We start from the raw sequence: 18,426 nt of genomic DNA on the forward strand, positions 1-18,426 counted from the left end.
GCAGCTATAATAGCCGGCAGGCCGGGCTGAGTTTAAAGCCACTGGGATTCAAGGATGTGTGTGGACAAGTCTGCGGACTCACGCGGTCTTTTCATTCAGACTTGTTGCTTGACTTCTTGTTTTTGCTTTAAAACACAGGTTTGGTGGACATGTGATATATGAGTCACTGTCGTTCTGCCAGTTAGTACCAGGGGGACCCTGGTACTTTGGATGTGCTAATGGCTGCGGTTTTAGTCCTTTCACACCCTGCCTCACTTACTTCCAGGGTTTATGCGGCTGAAGCCAAAGAGCGGAGGATCTCTGTGGGGACTTTCGACAGGGACCTAGATGTTTTATTTCTAAATACTAATAAAAACTATGTAAAAATGTGGTGTGGAAAGCTATTCATCTCCACCTTCAGAACACATCAGAGATTTTAAGTGCAAATAGACCCACCTGTTGCTCCTGCCTGGGTCCCAGAACAGAGGCAGAAGTGCAGCATTTCCTCACTTCCTGTTCTCTTTGCTCAGTAAACACATTTTACAACCATCTTGTCCACCGGCCTGTGCTGAACCATTTCAAATGAGGTTAAAGGTCACGAGGAGCAGACGCCGCATGAGTAAACACCACCAGACCGAAGCGCGCTATAAATACCGGCTCGATCGCAGGTGACCTTTTCCTGGCCGACCGTGTTCTCGGGATTCTGCGGCTCAGCTCTCGCCTTCGCCTCCTTGATACCACCCACTCGTCTGTCTACAGGAACGGAGACAAATCCTGGCAAATATGCCACCGTTTGCTTCACCGGAGCAGGTTTCAGTGGAGCTGACCTGCTCCACATTTAGTGAGTTTGGATTAAATCCCTGACAGCAATGGGGGCCATTTAGTGTGATGCCGTGGCCTCCTCTTCGAACAATTCTCTATGAACTATGAAGGAAAATCCTAAAAATGCTGCTCTGTGAAGTCTTTCCGCTGTCAGAATGGTTTAAACGCTTTGGCAGAACAGACCTCCTCGCGACCACCATGCTGCCGAGAGTGAGCCCGCTGCTGTCAGACACAGACCCCTCGCTGTCACTGCTGTCTGACAGAGCGCCTCCTCCGTCTGCCGCATCTGATCCTCCTGCCAGCCGTACTGCGCCTTCTGAGAGGAGCAGGACTGGATCCAGGCCAGCACCTCTCGTCGGCAGCTCACCAAACGTCGCCTTTACTTTCTCACTGTACTTGATAAACTGCTTTATTTACCGCCACAAATACGGCATCAGGAGAGCAGAATTGATGGATTCTGCAGAGATGAGTTATTTCTAACCTCTGTGTCAGAGCTCACTGGTGCAGAACCTCAGGCGATATTTCGTACACATAATTGAAAGTTAATTCTTTCCAATAAATGAATCCCTGGAGCTGCCTGATTAAAGCCATTCCTCAAGCAGAGATTAATAGCGCACCTATTTTCAGTACTTTAAACAAAAGCCCCTCGTGGGGGCTGCTCATTTATCAATTGTTGATTTCTACCATTGTGAGCCAGAGAAAAAACATCAAGGTCAAACAGCGGTGAGATGAGTGGATGGATGGATGGATGTTTTTGGGTATCACTAAAAAAGGAATGATCGCATAATCCTTGTGACCGCAAGGTCTCCTTGGAAGAGATGTGCGATGAAAGTCTGATGGGACAGAATCCCCCTTCTGCATGGAGAGAAAGGTGGTTGGAGCCAATCCCTGTAAAAAGTTGCCTATTATTAAGTGCTTGCATAAAGATGGTTTAAAGTTCAGTGATACAATAAAATGGGTTGTACTGAAAGTTGCTACAGGTTTTGACCTACAAAAGACAGCAGAATCTTCAATTTCATTATTAATGCAAGTGTGGGACTTCCAGACTGTGAAGCCATGTCCAGCTTTCAGCTTTTTTAGAGGCAGGAAAATCACAAAATGCAATATTTACAGCAAATGAAGCCCTTTTTGCACTTTGAAAATGTCTTCCCATACAAAACTAGTTCTCCATCCACACGTCATCAAACAGCAGTCATTCAGTGACTGGCAGGGCACATCTGCGCGTGCCCCCTCTGTACCTTTCAGGCTGCTCCAAAGAGACAACAGGTTCTTTATTCTGCAGAAGGAACCTGCACATTGCGCCATTATCCCAGTCTGTGGACTGGTGGCCGTAGTTTTGTTGGGCTCAGTGGGGGATAAAAAATACAGAAATCCACAAAAGCAGTGGAAAGGAAAGATAAAAATAGGTAGTTTAAATTAGGATTATCTTTAACCACCTAAGATTACAGCTCTGGTTATACACTAAAAAATGAAACAGTTTAAAAGCAGATGGTACGGGTGTGAATAATCCCAAGGAGGTTTAAAACTCAGTTCACAATGAGGGCAATAATAAAAGGTCTAATAAGGCTCCATCAAAAGATGACTCATAATCACAATTTAATAACCATCATTAGTCACAAAATAAAACCAAAGATTATAAAAATTAAAATTATAGCGCTGATAGCGCTGAACAATCAAGAGTCAGCTGTCAACACATTTGTGTTTTGGGAGTTTGAAATGTTAAAATCCTATTGACTGACTGAAGCAGGAGGTGATCTGGCCGGCGACAGGAACTCAGAGGTGAAGACGGCCTCTGCGTATTCTCCCATAATGCTCTCAAACTCCTCTGCGACTTCCGCCAGAGCCTCTGACAGCAACTCCTCCGCCAGGCTGTGGGGCAACAATGGGAAATAAACGTTAAAAGGGCTTTGTGACGGGTGTTTGTGTCGGCTTTATTCTGGTTAATGACGCATAAACCTGTACTTAGAGCTTTAATTATTATCAACTGAACATAAACAGGCTCCTCAGGCTCCTTGGCTCTTTAAACAGAAGCTAAATGATGCATGGTTTTGGCTGGTGGAGCATCCGCCTCCAATGTCTCACAACCGGCATTTCCCAGCAGCCAGGCAGCAAACAGGATTCACATGAAAAACATAAATAACATATAGCTACATCAATGCCCGTCCTACAGCCGGCAGACAGAGGAGCATGAAATTTCCATCACAGTCTTTCTTGTGTTTTTGTCCTGACTACGCGAGTGGAGACACTTGTGTTGCACAAGGGCACAGTCATCCCAACTGCTCCGTGATTCCCATTTCCTCATTTTCAAACATTAGGGAAAACCCCTGCATGTGATTAACCCAGCTTTCCTCTGCCGGCAGTTCCATCAGTCAGGTCCCCATCTCCCACTTTGCCTCCACTTCTGGAAGACTCTTTGAACAGTTCCCTGGAATTTAATTCCCGGCCCTTCGGCCATAACATTTTCTTGACAGCTCTTTTTTTTGTCTGTTTGTGTTCTGTAGTGGAATATCAGAGGGTATACTTCACAGCACGCAGTTTTATCCTGATTTTTCTTCAGTTATTATGCTTGAAAATCAGAAATTGTCAAATTGTAGCACGATATAGCGTCTATATTTGTAAGTAATGGGAAATACTACAGGGACACGGTGCAGTCCATGGCCTCTGGGTGATCCCTTTACAGTGAGAACTTCACAGCCAGCCAGGATAAGAAGCAGACAGGGAAACAAAGCATAAATATTCTTTTAAAAACACAGATATACCTGTCCGCTACAGCCCAGGGGTTGATGCTGCCGACAGCCTCGTGAGCCGCGGTGCGCAAGTAGGCCTCGTAATTTTCTCTGTACCGTCGGATGTTTTTCAGCGCGCTGCCTGGCAGGGAGATAACGGCCGTCCTGCTCCCCTCCGCAGGGCCTGGGAACGCAAGGCTGCTTCTGAGCTGCTGTTCATCTTGGGACGCTTCCTCTGACAAGCTGTTGTCCGACAACAAACTGTATCTGAGGAAACAGAGGATGTTCCAGTGACTTTTCCCCAGTTTATATAGAATGATAAGAGCAGCACAGAGATTGGCCAGAGACCCTCCCTGTGCCTGCTATGAGGCCAACCGTAAATCTATGAGGCTTGTCCGGAAGCAGGTGATTTTTCTCACCTTCCCTCTGTGTGAACGGAGTCGGGGGCTCAGCTGGGCTTTGCCGTGGTTTGGCATTTTAATCCTCTCTGTTTGGACAAATCATTCTGGTTCCTGAGATGGCGCTCTCTGTGCTATATTTAGCACCAAAGCAAAATGCCTCTCTGCTGTGCCGCTCCGCCTCGACGCGACTTGAATCTGGTTTGAGTGTGAGGGCTACAAACCACTGGAGACCCATGAATATCCAAGTGCCAAGACACTCTGTGAGTTTCTAGACCCCATTTCTGGTGTGAAATGGGGTGATATACAGTACGATGTGTGTCTGAGGACTGATGTGGTACCTTTCAAATCTGCACTAATGCTTTTTTTGTGCTGCATTCAAATGCGGCAGCCAGGATTCTTTCCTTGATAATAATTCCCAGGGAAAATCATCAGCAAGGTTGATGCTTTATATACAGTAATTGTAAAGGAGAATACTAAAATCACAGACTAACAGCAAATACTGGATGTGTGTTAGAGGTGTAATCTATCCTGCCTGTGGCCTAAAGGACAGTGAATATTAAAACCTTGTTTGTTCACGAGGGAGAGTGTTTGTTTCTTTATTTTGCCTGGATGAATCGCTCTTCTCCTCTATACATCAGATTTAACAGGCAAAATAGCTCAGCCCAAACACATTAGTAACGCCACTAAGACATCACATCGGTTTAATCCCTTAATATCTTGAGGACTGCATTAAAAAGTATGATGACACAGCAGAGGATAAACAGTGAAGGGACTCACACAGAGACCTCTTTACTTGTTTGGAGCATAAATATACTGAGCAGCACATCAGTTACTCGGTCTGCCACGCAGCAAACAAGGCAAAATGGGCTGGATTTAAAAAAAGAATTCACTTTAATCATCATTGATTTGTCTGACAAGTAGATGGGGTCAAGCAGCAGACGGGGCAATCGGTATCTGTGCATCACGGGTACATAAATCTTATCTTCTGCTCCCCCCACTGTTCGATAAAACGTTATTAAACCTTTTGTGGAACTGTAAGAAATTGCCTTTGCGCAACAATAATGGAAAAGGTAAACAACCACCACCACACAATCTTCTATAACAATCCTCCATGAACAACGAAGCTGTTCGTAAATCGCTTACACTTGAAGACTGCCCCCCAACCCCCCATTCCCACTCTTTAAACTCTAAAGAAAGCCACAGAGGTGCTATGAACACCAGCCCACCTTTGTCTCTATCAGTCACTGAAAACCCTCCAGCCATGTGTGCACATGCGGGGCATGAACACATGCATAATTCTGTTTTCCTGCAGCCCCCTCAGATGAAAATTCTGTGTTATGAACAATGACAAGAGACTCTGCACTACACCCCCGCGCACACACCCCCGCGCACTGAAATCTCTCCATCTGCTACAGTACGCACCAAAGGAGTTTTAGCTCTTTTACAGAAAAAAGATGCAATTGGGGAGGATTTTTCTCTCTGATCCGACAGGGTTCCCTTTTAAAAATAGTGAAACTTAAACAATTGAAAAAAATTCCCCCAATTACCACATTTTAAAATGACACGGTTTAATCTTAATTGTGTCTGTGTAATGGTTCGTTTTACCAAGAACCAAAGCAGAAAATGGTTGTACCTTTTTTGGTGGAGAAATAGTCAGACACACGGCAACTAGGAATACATATATATCACCTTAACTGTTAGCAGCTGCCCAAATATTAGCATGAGCGCTGATAAACTTGACTAATTATCGCTTTGCATCAACAGTGTCATTAGACATTTGATCCAGACTCTCGTCTTGGACAATAATGCGGCTCATTTCCTCAGGATGCAGATGGAGAATAACTGTCAGCTTTCATTTCTCAATTATCTGAACTGTGAAATTCAGATCTCATTACTTCTGGTGGAACTGACACGTTCTGATCTGTCCTACATGAGGGATACGTGTTGACAAATGCTTCAGTGTGCAGACAGCAACAAGCATGTTGGTTAGCATCAATTTGGTAAATGCAGCAGGCAGTCAGTTTTATTTTTTGTGGTAAATTGTTTTCTCTTCATTAGACATTGTCGGTAGTATTTCCCCAGGGAGAAATTTTTCCTTTGTGTATTTTGTTATGGAAAACACAATATCAGTTTAAGGCAGTGGGTTTCAAAGTGAGGGTCGTGGCCTAGTGGAGGGGGACACCAGGGGGCGCTAGAGGGATCCACGGAATTTAGGAGTGATAAAAATGCAGAAATTCACAGAATTGTGAATAAAATTAAGATAAGATATTTTGGATTGTGCAGTTGCACAGCAGATGTGCTGATCTCTTGAACATAAATATGTAATAAAGGGTTTCGTCGATGAATAGAGCTGAATTCTGGAAATGTATCCAGATAGTTCTCCAATTGAAACAGGGCCCTCTCTTCTCTATTCTCATGTGAGCGATGCTACAGTCTGGGTGCGATGATAACTCATCAAACGTGAGATAGTTCAGATTGTTATGAAAAACTCAATTGGTTGCGCTGGTAGAGAACGTGTGATCTCAAGTAGAATTTCACAGGTTGAGTGTACAGTAAATTCAAAACATGCTCACCCAGTATCTACAGGCTTCTCCAGGATAATATTGGCAGCGGGGGTCTGCTGCAGCACTGGCATGGTGAGTCTTATTGGCTTAGGCGAGACTGTGTTGGAAGCTGGAGTACGGCTCTGTGCTCCTGGGGTTAACAAAGAAAGGATGAAGAGGAAGGTGAAGCAGAATGATGGGAGAGAGTTAGTCAGGATGGAATGCTCTCTTGACTGTAGCACTCTCTCTCCACCTACAGGACACATTGGGAAGTGATTTCTCTGAACACACCCTTTATGTTTTACCTGTTCCTCCTGGTGCGTCCCAGAAAAGAGGGTCCGAATACATTATAGAAGCACAGCGTCTCCTCACTTCATCCTGTTCTCTCTGCCCAGACACACAGAAGCAAATCTCAGGACCATTTCTCCCACCTGCCTGTAGTCAACTACTTCAAATGAGGTCACGAGGGGCAGCCGCCTTTATCACTAAACAACACAGGAGTGAAGCTGGCTGTAAATACCAGCTCGATCACAGGTGACCTTTTCCGGCCTTTTCCGGGCTGACCGTGTTGTCAGGGTCAGGATTCTGCAAAGTAGCTCTCACCTGCATCTCCTCAATACGGAGCAGCATGTTCTCCAGGGTGGGGTCCTGCAGACAGTCCAACTGTGTGTCTGGATCAAAACTCCACGTGTTCTTCACGAGGTCCCCTGGCAGGGCATGGCTCAGCTGCTCAACAGGCTCTGCCCTCTACAGAGAAGTACATATGTACCAAATATACAAGACTCATAATATAGAATTCTAGCCCATTTCTGCCCCCACCTCTGTGTTATTGACAACAGTCGTCTTTGCATTCGTGTCAGGTTGATTCCTCAGCGATTCCCGTGCGTCGTCCAGAAGAGGCTGAATCCTCTCTCTCACCTGCTGCTCAGCTCTCTCTGCCCACTGCGTTGGTGAAAGAACTTCAGACCTGTCAACCAAAATGCACGTTATGGAAGCTGCCGCAGGAGCTTCTTACTTCCCAACTAGCATTACAACCCGAAACAAAGAAAGCTGTGGTGCGAAATATATTGTATAGTACATTACATCGAAAAACTAATTGAGATGACTGAAAAACAAAACATTTTTGACAAATTGGAAGAGAGAAAAAAAGACAACATAGATTTCAGTGTCTAACATACCTAAAAGCTCCAGTTTAAAGTATATAAATAACATTTTCTTTGCTTCATAAACATATAGCTTTAAATCTGCCTTCTCTCTAATTCCACTTTATTTATACTCCACCTTAATTTCTGAACACATTCAGTGACTTCGTTATTCAGCTGGTTGAGCTGATCCAGTCTCTGCATCGTCATCTTTCCCAACCAGGCTTCCCTGTGAGTCATCAAACCCCAAAGCAAAACTGAAGATCAGTTAACAACTTCCCATGCATACTGCAGGAGCCTCATCTGTAAAATCCAGCTGTGAGACCTTGATTAAATGCAGCACACAAAGGCAAGAATCCTGAATTGATTAATCAGAGTCGCTCAATCCGCGTGAAAATGGACAAGCTATTCTGATAAACAGAAACGGCTTCAATCAAGCAGCTCCCGGGATTCATTTATGGGAAAGAATTAACTTTCAATTACGTGTAAAAAGATTGTCCGTGTAAGGCTGGAACATACTTGGTAGATACATTTGTATTTCATGTCAATGCTCTGGTCTCATTCCTGATATTTCTAAGATGAACAAAAAAAAATGAACCTGTGTGATATTAAAATATGTATGAGCACCACCTCAATGCTTCTCTGTGAGCCTGTTGCCTCGTTTCTGTGCTTAACGACAGCTGCTCGGTCTCTGATCCTGCAGCTTCCGCCTGCTTTGGCTGGCTGGTTGAAAGCTTTGTGGGGGAGAAAAGACACCGCGGCTCTGGTAGCCTCCTTGGAGGCGATCTGCACACATGAAGCGGAATGATTAAAATACTTTGACACTTCAACCCTTGAGGCAAGTCATTAGGGATGGTGGGGGAAATGCATCATGGGAAAATTCGGAAATTAATTATCAAGAAAGGTGAAGAGTTCATGATCACACAAAGAAGAGACAAGATTCTAGTTTACAGTATTTACATTATTTAGAGTAAAGGCCTACTTGCTACATATTTTTGACTGATTTGCATCATATCTAAGGTTATCTTGAGGCTTAAGTTCTACTCATACTACAGTTCAAACCTGGATTACACAATGTTCAAAGTGCAAATGAGGTTCCAGAGAATCTGATGTCAGCAGAAAAAGATGTGCAGAAATAAAACTCTTACCTTTGCAGAGGAGGAGAATGAGGGGATATGGGCTTCCATGGGACAGAACGCTCTTTTTGCGGGGGGTGGTTCACCCTGAGCTGAGACGAGACTGTAGCCTGCTGAAAACCTGCCGGCTGTTTCTGTTTAAAAAGTTGTAAATGTCTTCAGTGAACAATGGGGGTTCCTTCTCTACACAAGCTGAGAGCGTATCAGTTTGATTTTAATAATAAAGCACATTGCTTGTAGCAAAACACATGTATAATATAAGGCATCATTCATTCTTTGTCCATATTTACCTTCATATTTATGTCATGTTTGACAGCCAGAGGCTGTAACGTCACTTTTCTTTGCCGATTGTCTGAGCGAGCTTCTCTCTGCAGCTCCCTCTGGTGGACAAGCCACTCTACACCAGCCTGGAGGACCTTGCCTCTGTTGGAGTGCTTCTGAGAACTAGTTTTAGGCTTCTGTAAGGTCACCTGTTTATCTGTTGAGATATAAATATAGAAATCCAATAGAAAGGTCAGGTCATTACATCATCCGTCATTACATTGGCGAGGGCTCTCGATCAGCACCTTTACAACTTGGTAGCCTCGTTTTGTTTCCATGGAGATTTAGATGCATTTAGAACTCACTCCAAGGGGCCTCTGTCTCAAGATGCCCCTTAAGTATAATAGGAGCCAGCAGGTAATACATGCTCAGAAGATTAAGCAGCAGGGGACAGAGTTCTTTATTTACCTGCTGTTCTTTCTTCATTTTATCATGATTTAAATACAATGGGAGGCCAATAAATAAGAAAAACTCTAGATCTGAAGGAGCAGTTTTATGCAGTTTTGAAGTGTTGATTTAATCCTGCAACATTTCAGTATGTAATCTGTTACATGAGCAGAAACCAACAGCGTGATCACCTCTTCTGGAAGACGCGTGTTTACGAGCCTCTCGAACAGGTGACTTGCTGAGACTCCTGGGTGCACTCATGGGCGGGGAGCTGCGTCGTGGAGACTTCCTGTGTGGCGGACATGTTCGAACCTGCAGCCTTTTGATTTTAAACACTTGTTTACCAAGGGCAGAATTCAAAACCTGCAAGGAATGACAGCAAAGGAAATGAGAAAACCAAATAAGCTGCACATTGTCAATTAAATGAAATATCGTTAATTGCACCCCCACCTCAAGCTTTTGTATGACCTGGAGGGCTGATTCAGACAGAGCTGAACTGCCTTCTTCTTTGACCTGAGCTGAGCAGATAGAGAGCTGCTGAATCAGATGGACCAGCTCTCTGTGATATGAAGGCACTTTTCCATGATCTGAAAGCTGATGGATAATAACCCGCAAGGCTCTGAGTGTCCCACGGTGGAGGGCTGCAAGCCTGTTTATTATAATAGGCTGAGAGAATAGACACAGCATTCAATAATTTCACCACAACTATATATATCTAAGAGTTCAGAGAAGACTGTACCTTTTTATTCTCCCATACTTTCTGATATTGGAATTTTCTGACATCTGCCTGTACCTCATTCACCTTGGAAAAAATAAATACACATTGATATAATGTCACTGACACAGGATCAATTCAAATGATTTTGCCATACAAATACCTTTTGCTGGAGCACGTAGACGATGCGTGCTGAGTGAGCCACCTGCTTCTGTCTGCGAGTTTCCAGTTTTTGTTGCTCTTCAGGCTCCAGTGGTTCCTCTGGGATTAAGACTGTTTAAATAGCAATAATAGATTTTCTGAGAACCTGTGTTCATTGCATGAGGAAGACAGAGGTCCCATAAAACAGTTATTATGACTTACCTCTGTTGGTAAGGTCTTCCACTTTCTGGATAAAACCATCCAGCTCATTGAGCAGCTTTTGAACCTCCTGGCTTAAGGAGCCTGTTTTATCTACCTCTAACTGTGTTGACCCAGGGTCTCTGGTTGGGGGTGAATGGTCAAACTGAAACATCGAAGAAACTGAGTTCTTCTGTGGTGTTTGCACAGACAATTTGGCTCCTAGTTGTCTTGGCTTGCTTTTTGCTCTAGAAACCATTAATTCTGTTGTAGTTGGAGAGTTTGCCTGTTCCTATAATAGCAACAAAAGAAAAAACTGAGCCACTGACAGTTAAAGTGATGAGCAACATTTACCAATGATTTAACAATAGATTATGATGCTCTATATCAGCAGAAAAGTTACCTGATGCTCCTCTACCCCAGTTGTTTCTAGTAGGTCGACTTCCTGTGAGGCTTTGGCGGGAGATTTGGTCAGCGACTCCCGGTGCCATCGTCTCAGGTCTCGTTTAGCCAGTTTAACAGCAGCATTTAATCTCTCCTCAGACAGAAAGGAGAAGTGGACGGCGCTTCGGAGATTCTCCACGGTCTCCTCTTCATTTGGTGTTGGAAGCAGCCGCTCGATCAACACAGGATGGGTGACCCTTGGCTGAAGCTGCAGGTCCCTCAGTTGGACAAGCCTCTGAAGCCCGGCCCAGTAGCTGTCAGAACTCGTGGGCTTTTCCTCACCCACATTCTCTATCACGATGGGGCCTGGTAAAGGTACTCGGATGGCACGGTTTCTGGGGTGTGCAGGGATGGCTTCATTAAACAATAGCTGTGGAGCATAATATACAAAATATTCCATTATGAGGCGAAAGACATTTCTGCGATCTTCACCCTTTCTCAACACTTAGTGATTCATCTAATTTGACCGCTATGGATTAAACATCAAATATGTGTAGTGGTGGTAATCTTAAAAAACACAAAATGCGCCAACTTCAACAGGAGTATTATTTACCTTAGTTTGTGACATTTGGGCTGGTAAACATCATGCGATTGCACGTAAATAATTCAAAAGAAGCAAACACGGAACCATTTTATACATTTTAAATCAAATTAAAAAGTTTTTTTTCTATTTTAGAACATGTTGCATACGCTTTCAAATGGAAGAAGACTTAATCTTGATAATAAAGCGAATTTCTTTCAAAACTTTTCGAAACGCCGCCGTGACAACAAACCGCCGCTATCCGGAAGTGGGTTGAACCAAGTACGGATCCTCCAAGAGGTCAAACATCCCAACAACCGAATTATGTTAAATCGCAAAAAGTTTATGGTGCTACTAAAATATTGATTTAGTATAAATTCGAAATAATGTTACTAAACCACGTAAACGTGTGTTTGTATGATTAACGGAAGGGTGAAAATTGTAAATTGCGCTGCCACTTTAAGAGCCTTTGCACATACCGGAAGTAGGGTAGGTATATTTGAGTCGTTCTACGCCGTGTCGAAGGAGTAAGTTTGCTGATGCAGTGAGTTTTTCACACTTGGACTTGAATTCTGCATTTGTTTATTAAGACAGCATTTGAAAAATGTCCCATTACGAAGAAGTTAACGTTCGTGGCTATGAAGAATTCTGCAAAGCCGTGACAGAAAGAGATGGAAAGAATATTTTTGCATATTTCTCTGGCGATAAAGACGATCATGGGAACAGCTGGTGTCCAGACTGTGTGAAAGGTGACTTAATCTAATTCACCATATGAGTATGTCCATATGAATGTCTTTTTGTGGTTTTTATCGAAATATTTGGTGTTGCGATTTTGTGTTGCAAAACCATGATCGTCATAGTTGTGGTTACACGTAGACGTCTTATTCAGTCAGAATTAATGCATGTTTGTTTTCATATTAAATTGTTTCACTCTGTTTTGGTTCCCTTCCAGCTGAGCCCGTGGTAAGAGGAGAACTGAAGCATCTTCCTGAAGGCTCTGTCTTCATTTACTGTCAAGTTGGAGGAAGAACTTAGTCAGTGTTTTCATTTATATTCCTGCATAACAAAAGTGTGATTTACTCAAATCATGTGCACTGATTTCCGTTTTTTAAAGTTAGGGTGATGTCGTTATATATTACAATTACTATGTTTGTTGTTTGAGTTAATAATTTAAGAATTAAATATAGGTTGGTATCAATTTAGATTAAGCTCTAAACAATTATTAATATAGAAAAAAAACCAATTGTAAAACAGATAGAAATAAATGCAAAATGAAAAGAATTTATTTCAGTAATTTTTGCTGACCTCAGTCAAAGTTGCAAAAACAACATATAAATTCAGAATCCAAATAATTGTTGATATTTGAAGAGATATTTTGAAAATCTGCATCATAAATTTTAGGCTGAAATCTATCTTCTCCATTCCCCAGACTAATTTTTTTTCATATTTTTCCCCACACTTCAGCTGGAAGGATCAAAATAATGACTTCAAGAAAATTTGGAAATTGACTGGAGTTCCCACTCTGCTCAAATGCGGCACAGTAAGAGCTTTTTTGTGTGCTTTTCTGTCTTTTGACCTGATGGACGTCATTTACTAAGTTTGTCGTGCAATTGTGCTTATTAAACCTGTTTTAGCCTCAGCAGCTGGTGGAAGAGAAGTGCTTCAAAGCAGAACTAGTGAGGATGATGTTCACGGAGGACTGAGGGATCCTGCACTCTTTACATCATTCAGACTTTCAAAGTTTCTTCACCTGAAGAATAAATGTCAAAATTGTTTTATAATGTACTGCATCCTGTGAATAAAAATTTAAATGTGGAGTTTTGACTTTTTAAGCACTAATCGTTCATAAAATCATATTAAAAGCTTGAATAAACCTGCTGTAAAAATGATTTTTGTCAGGTTTGTGTGATTCCTCATGTCTTGCAGTTAAAGCCATTCTTTTTTCTAATAATTTGTCGCTTGTAACAATATTTTTAAGTTTGTAGTCTCACGGAAAATATTAAAACACTCAAACTAAAATGTTTCTTTTTGTCATAACCCGATGCACTTCCTCACTGTGGCCACAAGATGTCAGCACATCCGCGGGGCAATGTGAAGGCGCGTCTGTGCGTTTGAATTGCACATTTTCTTCACATTTTCTCATCAAATCTTAATAAACCAAGACATTTGAAGCAGGTGGTAAGAATAAAAAGCCAAACAAGATATAAGCCTAAACAAATTCACTATTTTAACATGTGGTTTTATTGTATACTGTGAACAAACCTTACATTTAATTTATCTATGCCACGTAGGCCATATTAAAAATCCTTTGAGGCCTAGCTATTTATAATATTCATTCTCAAATGTCATGTTCTTGGTGTAGTGGGTGGGTGGTGGTGGTGGAGGGGGGGAGTGCTGTAGCTGGAGTGATTAAGCGGAGAACATTCCTGCACAGAGCTCACACCGGAGGACGAGCAGCGGTGAGACGCTTCGCAGGGGCCGCCAGCGCGAACAAAATCCTCAAATTGGAGGTGAAATCGGTGCAGGGTGCCGCCTGAAGACAGCGGGTGCATGCATTTCAGCAGCCTCGGCTGACGGTAACGTTGTGTGTTCGGGGGCTGCGCGTTCGCGATGTCGGAGTTTCTGGTGAGTCTTCTCGGGGAGCGGCTCGTCAACGGCGAGAAAGCCGAGGTGGACGTGCAGGCGCTGGGCGCCAAGCTCTCCCTGGTCGGGCTCTTCTTCGGCTGCAGCCTGAACGCGCCGTGCAAACAGTTCAACGGCAGCCTGTGCGAGTTCTACAGCAGGTTCAAAAAGGCGTCGGAACATAAGGACAAATTGGAAATCGTCTTCATCTCGTCTGACCAGGACCAGAAACACTGGCAGGACTTTTTGCAGGAGATGCCGTGGCCTGCCTTACCTTTCAAAGACAGACATAAAAAGGTGAGTCTGCTTCTCCTGGATTAGTACTTATTCTCTCTTTTGGCCCTTTAAAGCGGTCTTTGCGCCTCCCGGGGGCCTCTGTCACCGCACAGGTGGAAATAGTTTCATACCGGGTGGTGAGTGTGGTTTCCCTTCCAGCTCTACAATCACAGCTACTCAAGTCCAAAATCAGCTTTATACAAACGGACTGAATGACCATTATGAAGTTGTGCAGAACACATCAGTCAGAATAGATTAAAATCAATGGAATTATCCACCACTAGATTACGATTAAAATTAAAGCTTTAGATTTAGGAGAAATCTTGATGAAGGGACCTAAATGTGGCTGCTTAGGTAATTCAGTAGAATAATAAACGTTTATTTATGCAAGTTCCATTGTTCAGGTGACAGTTTATTATTGATGTACTCAATCTGAAGAATGATCTTATTTAATTTGACTATCAGTGTTGACATCAGAGCTCAAGAATTTAGAGCTTCCAGCTTTGTCCTCTAACACTTTCTCGGGCTCTTTTTCAGAAATTAATACACCATAATTTGCCAAAAATAGATTTTTTTTTAAAAAAATTGCATTTTGTGGTTTGTTTTATATATAGGCCAAGGTAAATATTTAATTTCTTTTCAAATAAAAATAGGAAAAAAGTCAAATTATAGGTAAAAGCACGTATGAAGTCTCGTATCAAAGAAACAAACTGATTTGCTCAGAACACATTTTAAATGCAATTATCTAAAATATTTGGGGCTTCGCATTGACACTCCAAGGACACCCAGTTTGCATTTTGTCTGTAAACACGCTGAAATCGCTGCATCTCTCCTGTCTCGCCACCTTTTGAGAGGTCATGCCGCCTGACCCCTTCTGCGCCTGGTTGAGGCGGATTCTCTCGGCGATGATTTCAGTCGTAATGAGGTCCAGGCGTGAAGAAGGGCTGGGAAGGGGGGGGGGTTCTGCTGTTGTCTGAGGGTCGCAGTGCAACAGTGTTGTTCTCTGCAGGAAAACACCCCAGAACCATTGTTGCTGTGCTGGTTGTGGCTGACAGAATAGGGAGAAAAAAGCGTTGCAGCGTTGTGTGTGTGTGTGTGTGCGCGCGCATGTGTGTGTCGCAGAGGCCTGTAGTTGCCATTGTTACTGCCTGTTCTTTTACATTGTAGTCATCAACATCCATAGGCTACAACCGTCCCTCCATATACTGTACAGATTGTGTGTTATGACGTGTTCTGGCAGATGATTCGAGACCCCCCGTTGATTCCTCAACCTCTGGGGGCTTGTGAGGGCTATGGTGGCTGATGAGGGTCAGCACCATTTTAATGTTGACCCCCCTCCCCTGCTCGGCTCTGTTGACGTTCCGGGTCTTCAGAGACTAAAGGGTCCCCTCGCCTCTAGACTCGGGCTCTTCCGCAGCGGAAGGCCAAGCCCATCTCCTCCTCGCCCCGCATGTTTCAAAGCCCCACCGCCCAGCAGCAGCAGCGGGGAGAAGCCTGGACTGCGCCTCCCCTCTTCCACCCTCCTTTTCATCGCACAGGCTCGGCCTACCTCTCATCGGAGGCTTTTGTGCCTGACCGTGGGCTTTTTCCGTGGCAGGAAATGTCTGTTATTCCATGAAGTGGAGATAATATTCCTGATTAAAGACAGAAAGACAGGAGAGCCTTGCGCTCCCCTGAAACGAGGCCCGGCTTTAAGAACCGCTCGTCTCAGAAACGACACAATAAAAGGCGCATTTTGGGATTTTGAACGACATTTTTCCCATTGATAAGCTCATTTCTCATTCGATACTTCCCGCTCACGACCGATCAGGTTCCGCGGTGACAACACGCACAGGTGTTTGTCGAACCTTGACGGGCACGTTCTCCGCGAGTGAGAGGATGTGTGCTTGATGTGTGGGGCTGGACGGCTGTCTGGCCCTTCTGGCACTGCACGAAACCACATTTCTCCCACAGCCCCAGAAAACGTGTGTGTGTGTGTGTGTGTGTGTGTGTGTGTGTGTGTGTGTGTGTGTGTGTGTGTGTGTGTGTGTGTGTGTGTGTGTGTGTGTGTGTGTGTGTGTGTGTGTGTGTGTGTGTGTGTGTGTGTACGTTCAGGATAGTGCATGTTGTTGACCTGATGGTGTAGTTTGGATCTCTTCAGGAAGGTCCAGAGGTTGAGATTAGACACGTGAGGGTTGGGGAAACGTTCGCCGGGCGCCCCCTAAAAACCCATTTCCTGTTCCAGCTGCAGCAGAAACAGGAAGCGCTGAACCGGGACCGTCTCCCTGCGCTCTGCACCTTTGCCTTGTTCTCGGTTTCAGCCGGTCAGAGTGAAATTGAAGACAACAGACGCGGCTAATGTCTCTGGCACAGGCTGCGGTGACTCTTTCTCTCTCTTGCTTAACTTAGCAGCTAAATCATTCGAAACACGCAGAAATCACACAATATCGGTTCCTTTCCATGGAAAGAAGCCCAGAGTTGTTACTGCAGGTCATAAATCGCCCCCTCTCATGCTGCTGTCAGATCCAGAAGGCTCGATTCTCCTTTCTTCGGCGGGTTCTTGCTCCCGGACCCTCCCCCCACTCCATCCTCAGGTCTCTAATTGCCCCACGCCACAGCTCAGCCGTCCTCTTCCAACATAATAACAGCAGAGTTGCCCCGGGGGCATCCCGTCATCCAGAGCCGTCTTTCTTCCCCCTTTTTGTTATCTCTCCTAGATTGAATGTTTCTTCCCTTTTGTGTTCCGCCATCATCACCACTGCTGATCGTGTTGCCCGAGTTAAACGAAAAGGACGGGAGGACGGGCGCCGGCTTTGAACCTCGGCGCTCTGCAGGTTCTCCTCTTATCTCTGGAAGGCGATGAAACCTATCTTCTCCTGGTTATCTGCTCCGTCAGTGAGCACCACTGTCAATTTATGATGGAAATTTATTCATAGTATGAAAATTTCTGCCATCAAGTTTACCCCACATGATAACCCTTCAAATTCCATGCAACTGCACTCCCCCCCATACACACACACACAAACACACACTTCATCCAAGTGTAAGAGCTGCCACAGCTCCTGCATGTGTCTGAAAAGAATCCCTCTGGACAAAAGAGACGGCTCGTCCACAGAATTATGCCTTGCCTGCTGCAGGTGCATTGAGGAAAAATGATCTCGCTGATGTTGATTCAGCTTAAATATTGCCCCCCCCCCCCCCCCGGTGTAAATACTTCCTTATTTTGTAACATAAAAGCTTACATTGGAATCGTGTATTCGAATTCCAAAAATGGCTGCACTTAGCTGCGATGGTGTGTTTTTAGAGCATAAAGAATGCACGCGCCCCCCCCCGCTCCTGTGACCTTTATGAGCATCTGTTCTGGCCCACATCTTTATAAAAAGATGCATTAGCGTGATATTGATGCTTTTATTCTAATCTTTATTTCATGTGGGCAGAATGTGAAACAATACAGTGGACTTTTAGCTTAGCACAGCGTGGAAAATGGCTAGCGGGATTGGTCCCGCGTTGATCACATAACCAATGAGATCTGGTGCCTACACAGGCGGCCGCTCTGAAAGGAAAAACCATCACGCTCGGGGAGAAGAATTTTAATTCTGGTTGAGTCAGATCTCGTGACGTGCGGATTTGATACATTTCCACCTGCTTCCAGACCGTCGTTTCACACGCTGCACAGCATAATTCTGCGGACAAGTGGATGTGCTGATATTCTCCAGATGGTACCCGCGCGTGTTCGGGCACGCTGAGGTCACATGACTCCACGGCATTCGTGGGGAAGCCTCGAGATCGTCGCTGGGTAATAAAATGTAGCCACGGCATTGCCAAGAAACCGGTTTGTGCTGACGAGAAGGAACCGTTTGCTAAAAACAAAGTCAACACAACCTCTGCGGGGGGGGCATGTTCCATTCCAGTGTTTGATCCACTCGTTTCCCTTCTGATATTAAGCAGCGATTAGCCTCAAACGCAGACTTGTTTTCAGGAAACAGGAAATCTGTGAAAGGATAAAGGCCGGAGCCTGTCGCATATCCCACTTTTTATTGTTGGGTTTTGAAAGAACGCTGCGGACCGGAGCGA

At 44.3% G+C, this 18,426-nt stretch overlaps 3 protein-coding genes across 3 annotated transcripts in view; 2 read left to right on the forward strand and 1 right to left on the reverse strand.

Annotated features, from left to right (window-relative positions):
• Positions 1-2,372: 2,372 nt before the first annotated feature.
• kiaa0753 (KIAA0753 ortholog) lies at positions 2,373-11,767 on the reverse strand. Its single transcript, XM_011608541.2, has 17 exons — positions 11,509-11,767; positions 10,915-11,325; positions 10,536-10,803; positions 10,336-10,445; positions 10,197-10,259; positions 9,908-10,123; positions 9,649-9,820; positions 9,040-9,227; positions 8,762-8,883; positions 8,244-8,399; positions 7,753-7,842; positions 7,291-7,438; positions 7,075-7,218; positions 6,777-6,858; positions 6,502-6,622; positions 3,561-3,794; positions 2,373-2,670 (listed from the first exon to the last, which is right to left on the reverse strand). Exons 1-17 carry the CDS (start codon positions 11,521-11,523, stop codon positions 2,529-2,531), a joined length of 2,682 nt encoding a protein of 893 aa, XP_011606843.2. The 5' UTR covers positions 11,524-11,767; the 3' UTR covers positions 2,373-2,528.
• Positions 11,768-11,952: 185 nt separating this feature from the next.
• Positions 11,953-13,494, forward strand: txndc17 (thioredoxin domain containing 17). The gene is made up of 4 exons (XM_003968530.3): positions 11,953-12,224; positions 12,428-12,509; positions 12,940-13,015; positions 13,110-13,494. The coding sequence occupies exons 1-4, from the start codon at positions 12,080-12,082 to the stop codon at positions 13,176-13,178; spliced, it is 372 nt and encodes a 123-aa protein (XP_003968579.2). The 5' UTR covers positions 11,953-12,079; the 3' UTR covers positions 13,179-13,494.
• A 400-nt stretch (positions 13,495-13,894) lies between these two features.
• Positions 13,895-18,426, forward strand: part of nxn (nucleoredoxin) — a 35,142-nt gene continuing 30,610 nt past the window's right edge. Inside the window, exon 1 of the mRNA XM_003968531.3 lies at positions 13,895-14,394. Coding sequence (XP_003968580.2) covers positions 14,086-14,394 — 309 coding nt within the window. The 5' untranslated portion in view covers positions 13,895-14,085. The remainder of the gene's footprint in view (positions 14,395-18,426) is intronic.

Source organism: Takifugu rubripes, chromosome 11 (assembly GCF_901000725.2).
Source record: "Takifugu rubripes chromosome 11, fTakRub1.2, whole genome shotgun sequence".
In the NCBI taxonomy this organism is placed as follows: Eukaryota; Metazoa; Chordata; class Actinopteri; order Tetraodontiformes; family Tetraodontidae; genus Takifugu; species Takifugu rubripes.

Bases quoted from the DNA above. Each gene is read 5' to 3' on its own strand.
- txndc17 (XM_003968530.3), top strand. From the start codon at position 12,080: ATGTCCCATTACGAAGAAGTTAACGTTCGTGGCTATGAAGAATTCTGC. The intron at 12,510-12,939 runs GTCAGTGTTTTC...CCCACACTTCAG, and splicing joins CAAGTTGGAGGAAGAACTTA to CTGGAAGGATCAAAATAATG. The intron at 13,016-13,109 runs GTAAGAGCTTTT...AACCTGTTTTAG, and splicing joins CTCTGCTCAAATGCGGCACA to CCTCAGCAGCTGGTGGAAGA.
- kiaa0753 (XM_011608541.2), bottom strand. The intron at 9,228-9,648 runs GTGATCACGCTG...ATATCTCAACAG, and splicing joins ACACGCGTCTTCCAGAAGAG to ATAAACAGGTGACCTTACAG. The intron at 8,884-9,039 runs GTAAATATGGAC...CTTTTTAAACAG, and splicing joins AACATGACATAAATATGAAG to AAACAGCCGGCAGGTTTTCA.